This window comes from Corylus avellana, chromosome ca1 (genome assembly GCF_901000735.1).
Source record: "Corylus avellana chromosome ca1, CavTom2PMs-1.0".
Classification (NCBI taxonomy): Eukaryota; Viridiplantae; Streptophyta; class Magnoliopsida; order Fagales; family Betulaceae; genus Corylus; species Corylus avellana.
Genome location: NC_081541.1, coordinates 27,693,997 through 27,715,426, shown reverse-complemented (window position 1 = coordinate 27,715,426; position 21,430 = coordinate 27,693,997). Strand labels below are relative to the sequence as shown.

Below are 21,430 nucleotides of genomic sequence, written 5' to 3'. Positions count from 1 at the left end.
ATGTCCCCTCCGGCAGATTAACTAGAGGTGAGTTAATCCCCAAGGGATAACTCAATCGGCTATGAACGAGCATCATGAAGCGGAGATTATTAATTCGAATCCCCCCTCCTCCTTTCCTTTTATAAACATGTCAAAAAAAAAAAAACAAAAAACAAAAAACAAAAGACAAAAACTAGAGGTGAGCTAAAATACAATAAATAGCAACTTCTTGTTTTTCGGTATTGCACAATGTCCAAATAAAAAAGTGTTTCTCACCATCCCTCTCTTCCAAATAGAAATATGAGAAATAGAACGTAATTAAAAATGAAAGATAACTAATATATAAAAGCAAGTAGAAAATCTACCGGAGTATGTTGATAACTATTCTTTATTCTTTAGTAAAAAAAAAAAAAAAAAAAGAGCCACCCCTTCTATTTTTTATTTATTCTTTTTTAAAATTTTTAAATAAAATTAATAAAAAATTATTATGCTGACGTGGCAAAACGGTGCATTTCAATCAATCTAACGGCAGCTAAAAAAAAATTAACGGTAAAGATTTTCTTGGCATTTCGATTGACCTATAGAGTAAATTGTCAAAAAAAAAAAAAAAAAAAAAAAAAAAAACTTAGAGAGATAAAAATTTTGGCGTATTTATCCAAAATATTTTGATATAATTTAACTAATTTATATTTCACTTCTTATTCTCCAGTACTTTGTCGGGCTCCAGGCCTCCATCCAAGTACTGAGGTCATAAATGTACGAAGAAAGTAATAATTTCCGGCGAAGTTAAATAAAAGCATTTATTTTGCTGAGTTTTTGGGAAAATGAGAAAGGACCAATAAACGTCGAGCCATTTATACGAATTGGAAGCTTAGCCTTCGATGGATAGTAATTGCAACTAAACGAGTGCAAATATTGCAGACTTTTTCAGACTATTGAGTATTGTATTATTAAATGATTGTTCCCTTCTGTGGCGACATCCTGTCGCTTAAAACAGCCAATGTTATTATCCGTCTATCCCTAAAGAATGAACTCAAACAAAAATCAGATCTGTGATGCCATAAAAATGTTTTATCCTATGAGCCATGTTAATTTTCAATCCAGTTTGGCATAACTAAATATATCGTGTATGATCAGGAAGAGTTACGAGTTTCAGCTCTCGTGACATTTATCATTTTTATCGGGGGCTAATTTTTACGGACACATCATCTCAGTTGTATGATAGTCGTATAGCAATTTGAATAACGCATTTTCCCCATTTCCATAAATTAGTTCAACATGTTTACATTACCCACTAAAAAAATTAAGGCCAATGTATTTTTCTCACCAGTTAAAACTCCAAAACCGTTCAAACACTGAGCATATTTGCAAGAAGCAGACAGAAATGAATGTTATCATTATCCATTAAAATAAAAAAGAATTTTAAGAGATGCTGTACACCTATGAGCTTAAAGATCCTCGCGCGTTTATGAACTAGCGTCCTCTCAAGCTGATTAATCAACGAATAATACTAAAAAACACACAATGATTTTAGAAAACCTCACTCTCTTCTACTAATTTACGATCCAATACGTGTTCAAAGTCGTTCAACATTTCTCTCCCAGTGAGTTTAATAATTCTGAACTCTTTCCCCAACCAAAAAAAAAAAGACAGTAAAAGGAAAAAAAAAATTCATCCATCAAGACATCCTTCGACCAAGACTCATAGTAAATATAGTATTAGTACAATTTTAAAACATGACCAATATATCAAAATTTAATCCAGCTACAGGATGTGCAGCTAAAGCCATCCTAATTCAATCATGTCTTTGGTAATTAAATTATAAAGCCACTCCTGTAAGTTCAGAATACCTGCTGTTGACAAGAGCTACAACCTCTCAGGAAGCTCCATGAACTGCAGCTGTAGCATACATGCCTAGACCCTGAGTCTGTGGCACAGTATATCCATACCCACCATAGCTTTGCCCTCTGTTATGTCCCCCATTCCACTGGTTACTGGAATCTGCTCTCCACTGCCAAGTCCCATTGAATTTAAGAAATCAGATGAGAAATATAAACTGGTGAGAGGAATATTGTTGAGAAAAAAAAAAAAAAAGTGGGGAGATGGGTTTCAAGCATGTTGACAAGTCATTCAAAACAAGCATCAACAACTTATTATATAACTCAACTGAGAAAAATCACTCTTTCTGAACAAAATTAAGCAAAATTACCTGCTTGCTTGCTGGACTCCGGCCCCACGAAAGACGAACTGTTTGCTTTCCAATGACTGTCCCATTCAAACTTTGTATCGCATCCTCAGCACTTTTTCTATGACCAGAGACAACACAAGGGAATCATTACAAGGAATTGGTGAATAATTAATATAATGTTGTTGTCATCTACGTTCAAAGAGCTTTATGAACTTCACCATCACCTCCAATCTCTTGTACATAAACTTGAATATACTTGCTCCTTAGTAGATTCCCACAAGAACATAATGTGACAAAAATTAATTAAGATTATTTACTTGATACTGGAAGGCTTTGTTTTGATAACACTTTTTCCTTCTTCCTTTTGTTTTCTCTTTTCAAAACAAAAACATTAACAAACAACCCAAAATACAAAACACTAAAATATAATTTCACCGTTATGTCTTCTTCAAACAAAAAGCACCTCTAAAATGCATTAACAAATGGATTTTTTTATAATTCAACTCCAAAGACAAACTACAAGACAAAAGAGCACCTGTTAGCAAATTGCACAAATCCACATCCTTTCCCAACTGGTATTTTCACTGAGACAATCTCACCAAATTGGGAAAATGGCTGCCTGAGATCTTCATCACTGGCATCAGAGTCTAGTCCTCCAACAAATATCTATAATAAAACATGGGTTAGCGATATACAAATAGGGTTCAAAGATAGTTCACAGAAGGGTCTGAAATGGACTCACAGTTGTGTTATTTGAGTCGCCCTCAGATTGGGAACCTTGGGTGATAGCACCATTTGATGCATGCCCACCAGCCAACACCAAAGCTATTTAATCAAATAGATCAAAATCCAATTTGAGTAAGATATGAAGCACACTATATTTTAATAATAATCTTATCAAGCTACAGTAGTAAACTAAATCAGCAGATATAATGCCAACAAGCGAGAAAACACACAAAAAAAGCACATGTTCATCTAGGGAGGGAACTGTTACATATATAACACAGCATTGACGCATCTGGGAAAAGAAAAAGTAGCTGTGACAAAGTAATAAAAATGAAGATTTCATGTGTATAAGAAGTACGAAATAATAACATTGACCACCTTTGCAACACAATCTTAATTTGTACATGAGAGGTCGAGTAGTTAGCTATAAATGATTTCACAAATATTATTGATGCCCCTTTGACTGAACAAGAAATGCAGAACTTACCATTATTAGTAGCAGATGAGAATTTTTCTCTAGATACTATACTAGTAATAGATATTTGATAAGCCACAACCAATTTGTTAAGCATTGATTATATGTAGGAATAGGTTAGCATACAGGAAATAATTCCATAAAGAACATGTAAAACAAATAGAAAACAAGGATGTGAGTGTTAGGTCATGTTAGCTAATTACCATGATGTGGAAAATGACAGGCAACATGGCTTGGTTAATGGAGTTAGTAGGAAGTTAACTACTAGGAGGTTATTTAGTATGGGCAGTTATGTGATGTGGTGTGAGACGTGTTATAGTGTGAGAGAAGTGGTAGTGTCAGACTTGTTATCATGGGAGATTAGGTAACAACTAGGAGTAGAAGTATTTAAGGGTCTTTATGTTATGTTGTGATTAGTGTAGAATTATAATTCAGTTGTAGATCAACTCCCAACCTAAAGTGGAGCACTATCATGTTTATCTTGTTCCGACTTGGACCCACTAGGGGTATCATAACGTAAGGTGTATTTATTTGTTTGTATTGTGGTAATACTCCAGTCATAAGTGAAGATTTGTATCATGTATTATCTTTCTATTGTCATTAATATTAGTTGTCTTTCTATTCTCTAATTGGGACCTATCAATTGGTATCAGAGCCCAAGAATATGGCTACTAATCGTGACAGGATTGAATCTTTGGAGGCAAATGTATATGACGTTAAGGAAATCATTCAACACTTGGAGGAAGGAGCAACTAGCTCCGCTGATCGCATGCAAAGAATTGAAGAAGCCTTAAATGAAATCTCAACCCTTCTTTCAATGCAGCATGGGCCAGTGGGACGTCAACCATACTGCACATATGAGCAGGGTGGTCCTTCAAGAGGTTTTCATCAAGCAGGAGCAACCCGGCGACAAGTAGTGGTGCCACATTATGCTAAAATGAACTTTTCAATTTATCAAGGAGATGATCCCACCGAATGGTTGAATCGTGTAGTACAATTTTTTGATTATCATGGGAAGCCCCCAAAGCAAAAGGTGGTGCTGGCATCTTTCCATCTTGAAGGTGAAGCCAACCAATGGTGGCAGTGGCTGCAAAAGGCTCAACAAGAGGAAGCTATGCCGGTTACTTGGGACATATTTGAAATGGAACTATGGGCTAGGTTCATGCCAATTGACTACGAAGATTTTGATGAGTCTTTGATGAAACTAGCACAAGAAGGATCCTTTCGTGATTATCAAAAAGAGTTTGAAAGATTGGGGAACAAAGGTCAAGGGTGGACTCAAAAGCATTTGAATAGGCAACTTCCTTTGGGGTCTTAAACCAGAGATTGTAGGAGGAGTTTGAATGTTCAAACCCAAAACACTCAAAGATACTATCAGCTTAGCTCGAATGAAAGATGACCAATTGTGTCAGCAAAGGAGGGCCAACGAGTCGGAATTGCAACCCATAAATAACCACCCAACCAATAATATCAATTGTTAAGAAAATCTCTTGGGATGAGATGCAGAGGAGACATGCAAAAGGCTTGTGCTTTAATTGTAATGAGAAATTTGTTCATGGCCACAGATGCAACATGGTGCAAGCTTTTCTAATTGAAAGAGATGGGCCTATTATGGCAGAATTGGAAGAAGATAAGACATTGATCCAATGGGAACATCGGTCACCGGAGGACATTATCTGGAGAGTGGTTACAAACATTTAACATCAAACAAGCCTTCAACATCAATCAAACCTTCAACTTCAAATTCTCACGTTCCACCTTGAGGACAAGGTGCTTGCCGTAGAGGTGAGGAATGTTAGGTCACATTAGTTAATTACCATGATGTGGTAAATGATAGGCAATGTGGCTTGGTTAATGGAGTTAGTAGGAAGTTTACTCAACTATTGGGAGGTGATTTAGTATGGGCCATTATGTGTTGTGGTGTGAGACGTGTCATAGCGTGAGAGAAGTGGTAGTGTCAAACTTGTTATCATGGGAGATTAGGTAACTGCTAGGAGTAGAAGTATTTAAGGGTCTTTATGTTATGTTATGATTAGTGTAGAATTATAATTCTATTGTGGATCAACTCCCATGCCAAGTGGAGTACTATCGTGTTTATCTTGTTCTGACTAGCACCCACTAGGGGTATCAGAACGTAAGGTGTGTTTATGTGTTTCTATTATGGTAATACTCCAACCATAAGTGGAGATTTGTATCGTGTATTATCTTTCAACTAATAAAGATTAGTTGTGTTTCTATTCTTTGATTGGGACCTATCAGTGAGGGCTTAAAAAGATAAGATTATGAAGGCATTTGAATCCAAAATTAAGCAAGTATCAATATGAATTGAAAGATATAAAAGAGCCAATGAGCTGCAACTCCAAAGACATCTTCCCTAATAAGAAGGGGGTGGAGGGTTTGGTTACCATAAAAAAAAATAAAAAATAAATAAAAAACCTAACTACATATGCATTATTACTCCAGACGGATTAGTCCAGTTACGATTGGAATTTTTTAAAATTACTTATAAGGCTCAGTCTCACCTAGTAAATAACCAACATGAGACTTAACACCCATAAGTAACATTAAATCCACCAACTCAATATGAACAATTTATTTTCCCAATGTGAGATTAACTTTCCTGGGTATTACAATCTCCCCCACTAGAATCTCTGACGTCCTTGTCAAGGCTCATGTCATGCGGTGCTCTAGCACCACATGGTGTTACTAAGTTGCTCTAATATCATTTGTAACAACCCAGTAAAAACGCTAACCACGTCTACACTATATTCCAAAAGGACTACACAAGTTACAATAAGAGCTCATTCGAATCACTTATAAAGCGCGGTATCGCCTAATAAAGAACCAATGTAGAACATGCACTCATAAATACCTTTATAATCCATCCACTTAATGTGGACAATCCATTTTTCCAATGTGGGACTAACTTCTTGAGGTGTCAAAAATCACTTACAAATCATATAACAGTAGCTATATCATTTGAAAAATGACAATTGTTGGTATAGAACTAACTTATTTGTTCAAAATGGAGCACCATCAGAGTATATTATTTCACCTTAAAGCAGTAGTAAGGGTACTAGTAGTATTATCTCTTGTTGTTGCAATAGGTGATAGAGCAAGAGAAGATAAATTATCAGTAATAAAAGGATGCTACGAGTACCAAAGGATGGAATTGGCGACATCTTGAAACCTTCTCACAAGCGATACCGTCAGCATTGGAAAGAAAACAATCAGGGCCACACAAATTACATTCATAAGATTTTCAGCCAATTGGGGAGGACTTAGTTTAGAAGCTGATTCATGTGGCTGATGCTAATTCGTTATCAAGGCTTTATTGAGTTGAGTGAGTTGTGTTGTGGAAGGGGACCAAGAGCAAGAGAAAAAAGTTAAGGCGGCAGCCATCAAGTCTAAATAAAATATTCAGTACCAATGATGATTATGATGACAAAACTCAGGATCCTTTCCGATCCACTGGGGCAAGCTCACATAATAACAGCAAACATTTATGGAACAGAAGACCAACTAGAATGCATTTTCTTGAAAACAGGAAGGGTATGAACAAGTTTAAAAGCAGGAGCAGCTGAAGTAAAGCAAAACAAAATAAACAAGCTTGGTTGTCTCTCTCCTTTTTCACTGTTTGAACCATTTTAAAGGAGGGGGGACGTCACAATTATGCAAACAAGCACATAACAATATACAAACCAGTGAGAGAGAAGATGACAATGAGTTGACAAGAAAATGACCAGATTAAGGAGAAAATACCATAGCAAGAAACATTGGCACCATCAACAACCAACATCAAGGACATAAAGGCTTAAAAGCTTAGAAGCATCAGTATCAGATGGGGGGTTTACAAGATACCTTGTGAAGAGTACTGTTGTTGAAATCCAGATGATTTCTTGGGGGTTGCAACACCTATGCGCATGGGCCTACTTGAACAATACGTGCCATTCATTTCAGAAATAGCCCTTGCCCTCTCATTTTCATCACCAAACCTAACAAACCCATAACCTTTTGAACGACCAGTATTTGAATCAATAACCACTTTTGCTCCTTTAACAGATGGATATCTAGTAGCAAAGGTTTCCTGCAACATGTTATCAGTTACATCTGCAGCCAAATCCCCTACAAATATGGATAGATCAGAAGCAACGTCTGATCTTTTATCACCCGTACTAAAGGTCGCCCAATTTAGACGGAAGGGCTGCTCTGTATTTGGCATCACAGCACCATTATAGGTCTGCAGAACTTTCTCAGCAGTTGCATGAGAATAGAACTCGACAAATCCATACCCCTCTGACTGAGCAGTTTGCTTATTGCGTATAACCTTTACTGATGAGACCTGCAAATTTTTTGCATCACAAAAAGTCAGAAAGCAAGGGCATCATCGGAGGTGATGGGAGGTCATCTCATTCAAATTTTTTTTTATAAGTAATCGTCAAATATTAATAAAAGCACAAGGTACCCCTAAGTACACAGGAAGTATACAAAAGGAAAAACCTAACTAGAAGTAGCCAGAATAACAAAGAAATCACTATAAATAATCGCCAAAGGAGACACATAAGCTACTGTTCACATGTACAATTAAAGAGAGGGGGGGGGCCAGGAGAGAGTACAAAGCCAAAAGTGACATTAGAGACGATTAAATCAACAGCTTGTAACAAGATAATGCACAAAATAACAAGTCAAGTAAACATATTAATGCAAAGAGTAATGCTATACATCACCTCATTATCCCTCCCTCCCTCCCCCCAAAGCTGATGTGGCATGATCCCCTATAACATGTGGTGCTCAGAAATGAGTTTTTTCGTTTAAGGGACCCCACCACATCAACTATGAGGAACGGGGCAGGGATGGGGGGATAATGGGGTAATATATAGAATTACTCTAATGCAAATCATACTCAGATGCAAGTAAGCTATTTGGAAGCAACCTCATCAAGAAAATACAAATTGAAGACTAAATTCTAAAATCAAGTGAGCATATTTCAAGATGCATGGAATAAATTTAGTAGCCAGAAATCATAAAGAACTAATAGCCACCTAAATTCTGAGTCCCTATGAACGAGATGGTGGCCATTAGTTAACACATTGTAACATAACCATCTAAGCAAAAGCTGAATACAGATCAGGCCTATATTTGACCCATCAATCAAGGGGAAGTGTTGCTCATAACAAACTTAAGTAAGAAATCCAAGAAATGCCGACAGTATGGATAAAATGGTGGTGTTAGGCCCTTGGAGCATTGGTAGATGATGTGTTCTCTTATAGGTGGTACAATCAAAGCGGAACCAGACAAGCTTGCACACCAATGTATACAAAACAGATTTCACTCAAGACATTTGATAAAGAAACCAATTCACACTGAAATATCTTTAATATGATTAGACCTGAATCAATGCTACTTAGATCATTGCAAATTAAAATGTCTTGGGTACAACTCTGACAAGGGCTAGTTCTCAAATTGAGAATCACAAACTATCCAATTCTCTCTTCACTGACAGAAATTGGCAAAGTTCACAGCTTTTCAAAATAACCTCCTCTCTCTACAATCGTAAATTTAGCAGTACTATAGTGGGTGAAATTCCATATATCAAATAGTAGAACATACAAGCATAACAATAATGAAAATATGAGATACACTATATCATGATTTCCATATCGCATCGCAATCTTCTGTGCTAGGTTTCAATACGATCTAAATCTTACAAGAATAAAAAGTAAAACGACCCTTATCATCCACAACACAAACTACGATTATCTCCTTCCCAAGAAGCTTTAATAATTTTAAATATCCAATCAACCTAAAATTGACAACATTATTTAGCATTAAAGCACCAATAAGCTACAAACTAAACCACAATTGGAACTTTCAGCCATAATACACATACTCTTCCTTCATTCATGCATACACAGGTGCACAAAGATAGATAGCGATATAGATATAGAAGAGTGGGGTTGCAGACCTCGCCGGTGTGTGCAAAACAGTTGTGGAGGTAGGTCTCGTCCATCCAATGGTGGAGGTCGCCGATCCAGATCGTCTTGGCCTCGTCGGCGGACGCCATCTGCTGCTGTTGATGCTGCTTCTGATGCTGATGCTGAACCTGAGCTTGCTGCTGATATTGATGAGCATGAGCATGAGGATGAGGATGTGCGTACGGCATGTAGTTGTACATCATCATCTGCTGCTGCTGCTGCTGCATCAAGGCCATCGCCGACGCTGGGTACTGCATGGCCATCCATTGCTGCTGATGCTGTTGCTGCTGCTGCGACTGCATCCACTGCTGCTGCTGATGCTGCTGTTGCTGCTGCTGCTGCGGCTGCTGCTGCGTGTTCACATCACCGCCGTTCGCTTGCTGCGCCATGCTCTCTGCTCTGTTCTAATTTCGTGCGGCGCGGTTGCTCTCTCCCTCTGTTTCTCTCTCCTAGGGTTTTTGAGGCGCGAGAGGGAGAGCGAGAGCGACAGAGAAGAGGGAGGAGAGAAAGGGGTTGAATATGGTTTACGGTGGGGTTTAAAACGAGGCGGCGGATCTGGGTGGTAGACAGTAGAGAGAGACCCTCGGTTGCAACGTCAATGACACGATTGCCGTTCGTGACGTGTGGGACCCGCTCTCCGTGAGCCCCACCGACGTAATGGACGGTGTAGATCCAATCATGCTGCAACTTGCATTCGCGGTGGACTTTTAAATTGAACTCTTTTGGGTTGCCTGGAGGGTTTATATGGTAGGGTTGAGACCTTCACATCCTTGGTAGTAATCATTACCCTTCGCTAATTATAGGTATTAATTATAATTTAAGGTAGACGAACTCTAATTATAACTTTGCACTTTTTTTTTTCTTTGAGTAATAAATAATATTTAACAGATTTTATATGATTGTTGTACAATTCTACTGAGGACGTGACAGTAAAAATCAGCTCTAAAATTTTTATTTTTTTATAAATATTAATTTAATAATTAATTTTGATTATCACATTATTAAATATATTTTTTATAGTTTATTTTGTTTTAAAATATAATTTAATAAAAATATATAATTAAACACAGTCTAAAATGAAATAAGAGTAGGCCAACCCTTTTTCATATGAATACCTAGGGGTGCCCAAAAGGTTATAATTGACGGTTATTGGTTATAACCGCAACCGCAACCACAACTGCTTTGGGCAACTATTAATTTTGAGTTGAGATTTTCGGCGTCGACATGACCTTTTCTTTTTTTTCTTTTATTTGTTATTTTTAATTGGAGAAGAGAGATATTTAAAGAAAATTTAAATTTAAGGTATTAGCACTAAATTTGAGGTATTAGCACTAAATTTAGGATGATAAAATCAATTTTAAGTGATACCGTCTCTAAAGGGTTAACCTTCCACCTATAGGTTTTAGTTTTAAATCAAAAAATAAATTTTGAAACATTATAAATTAAATATTAACTTAAAAAAATTTAACCAAAAAAAAATCTAGCAGGACTAGGAAGAGAGAGATTTTTCTACAATTTTTTTTTTTTTTTAATAAAGTCACATCAGACTTTGGCAGACACTTGTCTGACTCTTGGCAGCCTGATAGTAGGACTCATTAATTTTTAATGATGGCAATTGCCTAGGCAATTAGCGGTTATTTTATAACCGGCGGTTAGCGGTTATTCAATCAAATAATCGGCGGTTTTATAACCGCTTTTTTTATATGGCCTTTTGGGCTTTTTAAGTGTTTTGGGCCTTAAATTGGCCTTTTTTTGAGCTTATTTTAAGGGTTTAAGGTCCAAATGTTTAAAAAAAGATGAAAAAAAAAAAAAAAAAAAAAAAGTTATTTTTTGGGCCAGCCAATGTTTTTAAATAAGGCTTAGCTCTAAACATTACATACCACATTATATATTTCACATACAATCATAATAAATAGCCCAAATCCATTAATCCAAATACAAATGAAAAAATTAATATATATATATATATATATATATGAACTCAGATAGCGGTTATAACCCTCCATGCTCTACCTCCTAAAATCGCTAACTATAATCGTCTTAGACGGTTAACAATTTTTAATAATCGTCTATTAAATCGATTAGCAGTTAACAGTTAATAGTTATAAGCGGTTATTAACGGGGCAGATGTAACCACAAAATAATTAGAAATACCGAAATCTCTCAAATCAGAGCTCTTTTGGTTACAATCGTATTGCTGATTAAGCTGTCTATAATAATTAGCGCCAAATAATTAGGAACCCACACGCATGTGGGACAAATCACTATCTCCAAAATTGTGATTACACGAGAATCAAGATAGCATCATAACGGTCTGGTTTTATAATGATTTTTTTTTAAAAAAAAAAAAAACCAAACAAAGTTTTATTTTTTTTCAAAATTAAATATTATTTTTTAAAGCATTAATAAATAATTTAAAATATATTTTTTAAAATATGTATTAAACAAGCACTTTTCAAAATAATTTTTTAATTTAAAACTTAAAATATACTTTTTAAAATTATATTAAGCGATAATGATTCATCGAATAATGATTGGTGTACCCAAGAATAACTTCAAAGAAATGCACTTTTGGGCCCAAAATTAGCCCAACAAGCCCATTCCAAATGAGCGACGAGGATCCACAATCGCTATAAAGACGTTATATGTAGAGTATACTCTTAATTCTTAGGGGTGTGAGACGTTCCTAGAGTGAGGGTTACAAAATTAAATCAGTTAGCGCCCAACCCCTTCCTTAACTAACAAAGTGCAGGAAAATACTCCATTCAAAAAAAATTAAAAGAAAAGGAACCGAATCACTAACGAGATAACTACTATTGTAGCCGAACACTATTTATCTAAGAATTCTTTTAACTCCTTACTTTCTTCAACTAATACCAACTTATGCAATAGAGATGAAATTAGAATTTAGTATGGGTGTAATTGTGTAAACCCAAATCCAGTTTGGAATAGACGATTGGTTAATTTTTAAAACTGAAACTAATAATTGATTATCCGGACAGGGTCTTTTAAACAAACGATGTTATTTTATATATATGCAAAAACCGGTAACGGGGTAGAGTTGATTCCAGTTTTAAAAGGGATTGGCGGGTTATCAATTGGTAGCCAATAACTAATCGGAGACCGGTTATAACCGGCTGAATTTACACTCCACTAAATTTAGATTTATTCTAGGCCAGTTCAATCAATTTAGAATTCTTCAATGATCAAAAAAAATTAGAAGATGAAAATGATCGTACAGTATACTGATTGATAATTGACGACAGTGATGCTTATAGATCCCATTTAGCTTCTCCTACTTTTTTTTTTTTTTTTTTTTTTTACCCATCGCATTTAGCTCTATCGGACGGTTCACAACATTGCAACAGGTACAGAAAGAGTGGGGTGCCCCGCAGATCTGTTTCTTTCCCGAATCGGAAACCTCTGACCGCTCGACAAGGTCATGATTCATCCTCACAAATTGCTTAGACAGGCAAGATTCACATTCACCAAAAAAAAAAAAGAAAAAAAAAAAGCCCCTTGTGATTCATGTGGTCCTCTGAATCAAAGCATGGTGGCTTTGACCCTACGTGTCGAGTTTACCAGTCAACGTCGCTGTTTAACAACTTTGGCTGCACGTCCACGCGGCTTTTAATTATTCTCTTAATTCAAAAATACTGGGTCAACAAATTGAATCGGTAAACCCAGACTCATCAGATTTTACAAACTAGATTATCCTAAATATAATAATTAACTAAAATTGCCTTCAAAAGGAAAAAACAAATTATCACTTGCAACCAAATAACATGCAACTTTCTTCAAAACTTCCTAAAAGAATCCTAAATTAGATTGTCCTCAATTTGTCATATCTTCAAGTACATCTATATAGACAAAAATTTTCCTGGGTGAAACTGCATTCTTGATCAGCTCAAAGTTCATACAAAAAGGAAGGGGAAAAAGAAAAGAATCAATAAAATATTAGTTGGTAAGGGAAAAAAAGAAAAACAAAGCTGAAAGCAAAACGCAAGTGCCACAGCCAAAATTTCAACAGGGTGGTGTCCTGTTGGATCTTGTGGCAAAAAAAAAAAAAAAGAAAAAATTTAAGGATAAGAAGAAAAGGGTTAAAGAACGGAGAATCCTATATACATATCACCAGTGCTATACTTTCAATAATCTGCATGGAGGAAACTTTCATAATGAGTTCCCTTGACCATCTTTTCGACATCATCCCAGTTCCCTATCTGATTAGATAGAGAACCTTTGTGTATCTTCACCTGACGACTCTTTAGTTCCCTATGAGGAACCTTCAGGAAATCTTGAACATCTATTAGCATCTGCAAACACATAAAACTATACAACTTTAAAGAGTTACTTCTACTCTCTTCATTTTGTTTTTTATTTTTATGATTTTTTTGGCGAGGAGGGCAAATATCGAACCCGATTTTGACGCCATGTATAGAATTTGGTCACAAATGGTTAAAGAAAGGCAGCTGTGTTCAATTAGCTGGACTTACAGTGCGGTTTTTAACTATGTCCTCATAGTACAGAATGATGTGCCGGGTGCTCTTGAAGTACTCCAAAGCTTTCGCAGTCGTCTCTTCCACTTGCTTCAGATTGGGTATCAGCAGTGTTGCATTGAGTATAGGCTTGTACTTTGCAAGTATCTCTGCCTGAAACCATTTGAAAAAGGCTTACATGTGAAACCATTTGGTAAAAAAAAAAAAAGGTTCCAAGCTGAAAACCTAAATAGAGAGAGAGGGGGAGACCTCGTGGGGTGAATGCACATGAGACTTGTGTGTTCCGTTTAATAGCTTAGCATCTCGATCATATAAATTCGCAAGCACTGAAATCATCCTACGCAGAAGATTCCTTCGGAAGAGAAATATAACCGAAACTCCCCGACTATTAAAGTAATCTATTATTTCTGTATGATGTTGCATCAGACCCTGCAATAATAGAGCAATTTAAACTCTATGGTAAAACAGAGCAGAATAATATTGCTTACATTCTTGTCAGCTTAAAGTAGGAAATGCCAACCAGGCCAACTGTTAGTAAGTACAACTAAACTCAGCCAGTATAGCACAACACAGAAACGCACACACATCCATACACCCCAAAAGAAAACAAACGCATTGGAAACTTTATTCTCAAGTTATGGTTCTGAATTAGCTCTTACACCCACAACAACTTCGAGCCCACAAGATCTGGAATATTACCACCTTGTTCCCAAGATTTTGATTCACTGCACGAGAGAGATACAACTCCAATTGTCCAAACTTTATTCCCTTGTAAAAATGCACCTAATGAATTTCAAACCCATGTCCTTATACCCCTTACCCTATATTCACAAGGGAAGGAGGCGTAGTTTGAGCCAAAACTCATTGGCTCTTTCCCACATTTCATTGCCTACCAGTTTTTTCCCGCTCAATAGGAATTAGGAAAGAATGAAATACTTAAGAAGGAAAAGAATCAAAAGGGCTTTTCATTTGGTATTTGGAAGAAAATCATGAGTAGAAAAGATCCATTCACTTGCCAGAAAGGGTAAGAAAAATGTAAATGGAACACAATTTGTTTTACTTTTGTGGAAAAGAAGTAATACTATTACCAAAGAAAATCAACCGGTAACATTCAATACAAATCTCTTGGGCACGACTAACGCCAATCACTAGTCCTGGTGTTTAAGTACTACATCATGATGCACACATACTGCATCATCTATAACAGATCAAGAGAAGATTTTTTCATCAACAAAAATACACACAAACAGATCAGAATGTCATAATCATATTGAACTGTTTGTTTACAAAACTAACTTCCCACTATGGAGAATCTAAAATTGACAAAAAGGCAAAAATTATAGTAATTACAAATGAGCATTTGTACAAATAGAATAGAGCCGATTAGGAACCTGAATGTAGCCAGAAAAGTGGGCTCCTTTTTGAAATTATAACTATAGCAGATGCATTTGTTGACAGATGTTCAGTCATCATGCTCATGTATGTTTGATTTATGGGATGGTATTTATTTCCTGAAACAAGCCGTTTTAGATATTTTTATCAAGATAAGTTTTCTCTCCATGCAGACAACATGTATATTAGTCTAAGCATGCATCATTACTAAAGAGAGCACCTAATATCTACATTGATCACTCCCAAAATTAAAATACCCAATGAAAATAACTTAACAACTAAGAAACACCCACGCCTATCACTCATCTGAGAAAATTTAACCCTTTAAGACAATGCGTTGCAGAATGCTAGCAAATTTTCGTATTAGCTAAGCTGAAGGCTAACTTCTAAGTTGAAACAGGTACTTCAACGCAACTTGAAGGAGGTTGTTGGTAACCAATGCTGGGTTGTGCTATTGACTATTCCCCCCTCCTTCCCTCCTTTTTCCCCACCATTAGGAGATTTCATTGTTTACTCTGTTAGCTATTGACTACATGCCTCAAAGGCTTCCACCTCCGATCTAAAAATAGCTTCATCAAGAGAAATTACACATGAGGTACTTGCTACCTATTTCTAGTTCTATTCATCACTGTAAAATGCCTCTTCAACAAATAGTGACACTACTTTTCAACCAATAATAACCTTAGATCTAAGTCTGCATCCTTATTGACCAGTTTAAATCATTAATCCATTAAAGCAGATACTCCACTTATTTGAATGTATAATAGTTCTTGTAAGCAAACACTCACTCTACGACCCCAATGCTGACACCAAGACAATCAAAGATATTAAAACGCGAACTTATCAAGTTTTGTCCTTTACTACCACTATTCAGAAGAAACAGCAATTATCCTGCTTCATTTAGGCTCTATCTTTCCAATAAATGAACTCTATTTTAATTCTTAAGCAATGGTTTGATTGCCTGAAAAACCACCTCAAAGAGAGAGAAAGGGGAAGATGGCCAGATATATATATATAGCCAAAATACAAATATTCTTACAAGATAAATTAGCACCTTAGTGTTGGGAACACTTCTTTTCTTCAGATTTTCTTTCATAAAAAAATCAATGTTTTGGAATAATGATTACTTAACAATTTGAATGAGCTTGATGAAACTTAGCTCAACACCTCACATCCAGAGCTGAAAATGCATCTTAACGATAAAGATATTATTAAGGAGTACAGTAGCTCTCTTCCTACCAGAAAGATCAACCAAGTGAAGTAGCTGGCAGCCTGTGTAAAAGCTTCTTCTGGATTGGGAAGGATGCAGGAAGAAGGGCCCACAGTGTGAAGAAACAGAAATTGGGTTAATCTTTCAATGAATGATTTTTCTCTTTCATATGTAAAAGCACAAAGGAGGATGCATCCGTTTTATCATGGTTGTTCAGCAAATGAGCTAAAAGTAAGATTAAGCCAGAAACTTTATATATCGTGACAGAGAAGAGATGAGTTTCATATAAGACCAAATGAACATAGATGCATGCTATGGCCTCTCAACCGGCAAAACTCATGCACATCTAAATTGCTGAAAGTATAAATAAATGAAATTTATGGGGCGGCAGTCACCTGATTAAGCATCCACTTTAAGCCAACTGCAGCTGTACACTCATTCTTTGAGGCACTACTGAGCCAGTCGAGATTATAAATTTTGTCCAAAGTCTCAACGATTGTTGAGATATTACTTCTCCTAACTTTAACAGAGAAAATCTCTCCATTAGAGCTTATGTTAGTGTGATTGTTTAACAATGTCTCAAACCATCCACTCCCAGATCTCTGCATAGACAAAATGGCAAAATACCGCACGGGATTACATGCACATCCATCCCTACAAAGAAACAAAATATCCATCACTGAATTGAAATTCTCTAACTAGGCATTTTACTTAACCAAAAAAAAAATTGTAATTAAAACCGAAGACAAAATTAAAACTAGCAATTACCTGCTATAAGTTTTAGGTTTAGGGTAGTGCACATAAGGAATTTCCCATGGTTCAATATATGGTTCTGGACAGGCCTTTTGGGTCACTGGGATATTCAGAAATCCGGCCTTGCTGTGTGTGCTAATTTGCTTCACACAAATTGAGCATATATACACGCCACAGACCATCGCAAAGACCAAGACAATCATCCTCAACGCCAATGGAGATTTCTTGGGTACCTTTATGACAAAAATATCCTGTAATTAATTAATAACTAACGTTAAAAAGCTTATTCACACCCCAAAAATTAAAGGTAGGGACATGGACTAAATTGGATCCCACTTGATTGAGCTACCCAGATGTTAAACAGGGGTCCATCACAAGAATTTATGATATGGGTCTGAATGAAATACGCCTAGGGTCGATAATATCCAACATGATTGAACTATCATAAAAGCTCAATTTTTTAAAGAAGACAAGTAGAATATGCATTAATGCAAGTCAACATTTTTTGTATCAATTTGAATATACTCCTAGAAAAAAAAAAAAAAAAAAAAAAAAGGAAATCTGGGTTTGCTTCAGCTTGAATGTTTTGAAAAAGAAAAGAAGAGTTTGATTATTCAACACACGGATCTGACAGTTCAAATGTTGCCCATTAAAAATAATAAGAACACAAGGAATCTTAAACCGCGAAACATATAATCAGTAAAGTAATCTAAAAGAAACCAAACCCACATGCAATTAAAGAAAAACACAGAGGTACAAGACAATAATATCATAATAAAGTTTGTGTAAGGCTTCGAAGAGGCAGTCAGTAACACGGACCTTGGTGAAGGAACAGAGATCGTCGGCCATTGTTTTGAAGCTCAAAAAGGAAGCAGAGGAAAAGGCATTGGCAGATGCTTTCTCAATTTCTTTCGCTTTAGTTTTCTTTTCCGTTCTCTCTCATTTTAGCTCGTAAATCAAAACCCCAAAAATAAAAATAATAATAATAAAAAACAGGAAAAGAGATAGAGAGGTTTGATGGGTATAAGCTTTTTCTCGTGAAGAACAATATGATTAGATGCTTCGACCGTTGCACGCTCTCTCTCTCCCCCTCTCTCTCTCTCTCTCTCTCTCCGCTTTGGCTTTTGTTTTTCCTTTTCGTTCAGATTGTGCGCAATCTAAGCATTAGTGTACGGCTCGAACCCACACGGGGAAGAAAGAGAAACACTGAAATCAGGCGGCTTAACGGTGTCGTTCTGGATTCGTTGCCCTACATTTTTCCCCCCCACCAAAAACGGCATGGCGTTGACGGATTATTTGGAAGGTTTTAATGGCTTCAATTATTGGAGTGACAAAGGTTTGTTTAGTTACCAACCCATGCACTGCGTGCTTGACTTATGCTTTTATTTATTTTTAATCTTTGCTTAGAATACAATCATCCATCCCATTATTTGATTATCTAAAAAGTCAAATTAGTAAAGGCAAAAAAAAGCATTAATTTCTTCAAACCCTTAAAGAGAAAAAAAAAATAACGAAATTGAATCATTGACATTAGGCATAGGCCAAGAAATTATTATTTATCCTAATCTTACTTTAATTATTGTATAATAGGTTAAGGTTTTAGAATTGAGTAATTCTATTTAATAGGCTTTCATACAATTCCGTACAACAAAAAACGATCCTTTCCATTTCCAGTTAGTGTATTTTAAAGGGACAAAATTGTCAAAAAAATAAAATGACAAATTTACCCCTTTAAACGACACTAACCCGATCAACAAAGACTTGTTAAAAAAAAAAAATTAATAGCCGATTTTTATTACAAAACCATCATAATTAAATCACAGATCTCTTTAGAATAATAATATTGCTCTTTAGAATTTGTGGCCATGTAAGTGTATAAAAATAATAAAAATAATATTTATCTTTAGAATTTGTAGCCAAGTAAGTACATGATTCGTCCTCTATGACATGGGCCTAGGATGATGGAAAAGAGATAATCTTATTCAAAATCTCTTTTGGAAGATAGAATTTGGTTTATTTAATATAACTAGAGTTTTTTTTAGTTTTTTTTTTTATTTAAAAAGTATTATGATGTAATATAAAGATAAAAATACATTAAAAAAACTTCATAAAACTTTCATGAATTTTTACATCTTTTGAAAGTACCATCAAAATTTTAAAACTCTCAAATAAGGTATTATGATAATACATTACGTGGGATAGTCGGAGTTTATCTCAAAGTCTTATACTTTCATTCATGCAATCTCAATTAATAAAAAGGAAGCAGAATTAAACCTAAAACTTGTGTTTGAAAAACGATTTTAAATTTCTTTAAAATCTAAAAAGTTTAGATTCCTTCAAAACCTAACATCTAACCATCTTATGTGTTTGTATTTACAAAAATTATTCACGTAACATAAAGGTATCACATTTTCAATTTCTTTTAATTACTCAATTTTATTATAATTTTCCTTTAAATTTTGTCAAAACACCATTTTTTATTATAAAAAAAAATTATAAAGATTTAAACATTTATTTATTTTATAAAAAAAGAAGAAGCATATTTACAATTTTTTTATATATATATATATAAAAGGATATTTTGAGCATTTTGACAAAAATTAAGGTAAAATTCTAATAGAATTGGGTAAGTAAAATAAATTAAAAGTTTCATACCTGTAATTAAGAGTTTTTAAAATTTTGATAGGATCAAAAGGAGTCAAAGATCAAAACGAGTGAAAGATTAGAAAAAAATTCTTTAAAGTTTTTCCAAATATTTTTGAGTATTTTTATTTGAAATTGTTTATTATACTTTTTTTGTTTTACTAAAATGCGAAAAAAAAAAGAAAAAAAAAGAAGCAAATGAAGCACTATTTTCAATCTAATTGAATAGATAGATATTTTATGTATTCCTTTTAAGTTGATGGGACTTTAGTGGTTGAAATGATAAAAAAAAGTAATGCAAATAGTGTATGTAATCCCCTTCTCAATTCTTCTCAATTCTTAGAACGTCTTTTCATAATATAATAATTTTTCATTACCTCATTGATTATGTAAAGCCAATCTAGGTGGTCGTGTACGGCATCTGTGTCTTTCCTACATACTCCACTACTTATTAAAAACAAATATTTTCATAATTATGTATTCTTATAAACTATGATAAACTGTCGTCCTATTAGCATTGGTAGGCCATTATTCCCTTCATAGTTAAATTAAGGAGTTCCGATATATTTAGGAGGGAAAATGCGAATAATAATTTATGGTATCCGCATCGGCATTATGTAATTACTATCTAAATTCGTGTCTAAATTCGTTAACTAGTTAGTTATATTTAAAATGTATTTTTATTTTTTTTTCACTTTTTAAGGAGACAAAAGTACCTCTTAAATATAACTAAATGGATAAGTTCCACTTCAAATAAACTATAAATGATCATAATTCCCCATATGAGATAATAAGAGTTTTGAACATTAAAGTTATAATTATTATAGGTAAATCATGTATGGAAAAAATATTTGAAAAAATAATAATAAAAGAAGAACATATAGTAGACGACAATACTCCTCATGTGTTATCCACACTTATTTGTTATCCTAATTTTAGGCTTATCCGCTATCAACATATATGGTAACGGATAAGTGCGAATATGCCCGCCTACATTTTCACTCCTAAATATATATAATTATGAAAGAAAAAAAAAAATCTAACAGCTTTTTGTTTTTTTAATAACGAAAATAATCCTATATGCACGGCCAACAAATTAGATGCGTGTAGTAGCAGCTTCCCAACAATTTTTCCTCAATTTAGGGAATAAAACTACTTTTTGATTACCTATAAAAAATAAAAAATAAAAAAAAATTACTTCACAATAAATTTCCTTATTTTTCCCTATATGAATTAAATATTATTTCTTTTTATCATTGCAACGAATGAAAGAAGAGATGAGAGATAATTGTTGGGACATGTGAAAGAGAGAGGAGAGAGAATCGATTTTTTATAATTTAATAATATATTGGGCATCTACAGTGTTTCCCAATGGGAAACACTGTAGATGTCATTTGATGTTCGTTATATTTAGGGCTTCTGATATGGATGTTTTTTTGTTATTTTTTTTAGATTTTTCCTAAACATAGAGAAGGGAATGTGCTATAGAGAGTCTGCTACTAGTATTCTTAAGGCTTTTGATGTGGGTGCTTTTTTTGTAATTTTTTTGAGATTTTTTCTCAACATAGGAAATGAAATGGGCTATAGAGAGTC

At 34.8% G+C, this 21,430-nt stretch overlaps 2 protein-coding genes across 4 annotated transcripts; both read right to left on the bottom strand.

Annotated features, from left to right (window-relative positions):
- Positions 1-1,632: 1,632 nt before the first annotated feature.
- On the bottom strand, positions 1,633-9,878 carry LOC132177535 (polyadenylate-binding protein RBP47-like). Its single transcript, XM_059589906.1, has 6 exons — positions 9,334-9,878; positions 7,230-7,710; positions 2,910-2,992; positions 2,703-2,833; positions 2,189-2,285; positions 1,633-1,990 (listed from the first exon to the last, which is right to left on the bottom strand). The coding sequence occupies exons 1-6, from the start codon at positions 9,730-9,732 to the stop codon at positions 1,856-1,858; spliced, it is 1,326 nt and encodes a 441-aa protein (XP_059445889.1). The 5' UTR covers positions 9,733-9,878; the 3' UTR covers positions 1,633-1,855.
- Positions 9,879-13,006: 3,128 nt separating this feature from the next.
- Positions 13,007-18,401, bottom strand: LOC132188496 (uncharacterized). 3 transcript variants are annotated; one of them, XM_059602975.1, is made up of 6 exons: positions 18,014-18,398; positions 17,210-17,445; positions 16,837-17,095; positions 14,089-14,268; positions 13,837-13,992; positions 13,007-13,656 (listed from the first exon to the last, which is right to left on the bottom strand). In XM_059602975.1, exons 1-6 carry the CDS (start codon positions 18,041-18,043, stop codon positions 13,489-13,491), a joined length of 1,029 nt encoding a protein of 342 aa, XP_059458958.1. In that variant the 5' UTR covers positions 18,044-18,398; the 3' UTR covers positions 13,007-13,488. The 3 variants fall into 3 exon arrangements, with proteins under 3 accessions (XP_059458958.1, XP_059458965.1, XP_059458974.1); XM_059602982.1 differs by having other exon boundaries at positions 17,210-17,427; positions 18,014-18,397; XM_059602991.1 differs by having other exon boundaries at positions 13,552-13,672; positions 18,014-18,401.
- Positions 18,402-21,430: the final 3,029 nt, after the last annotated feature.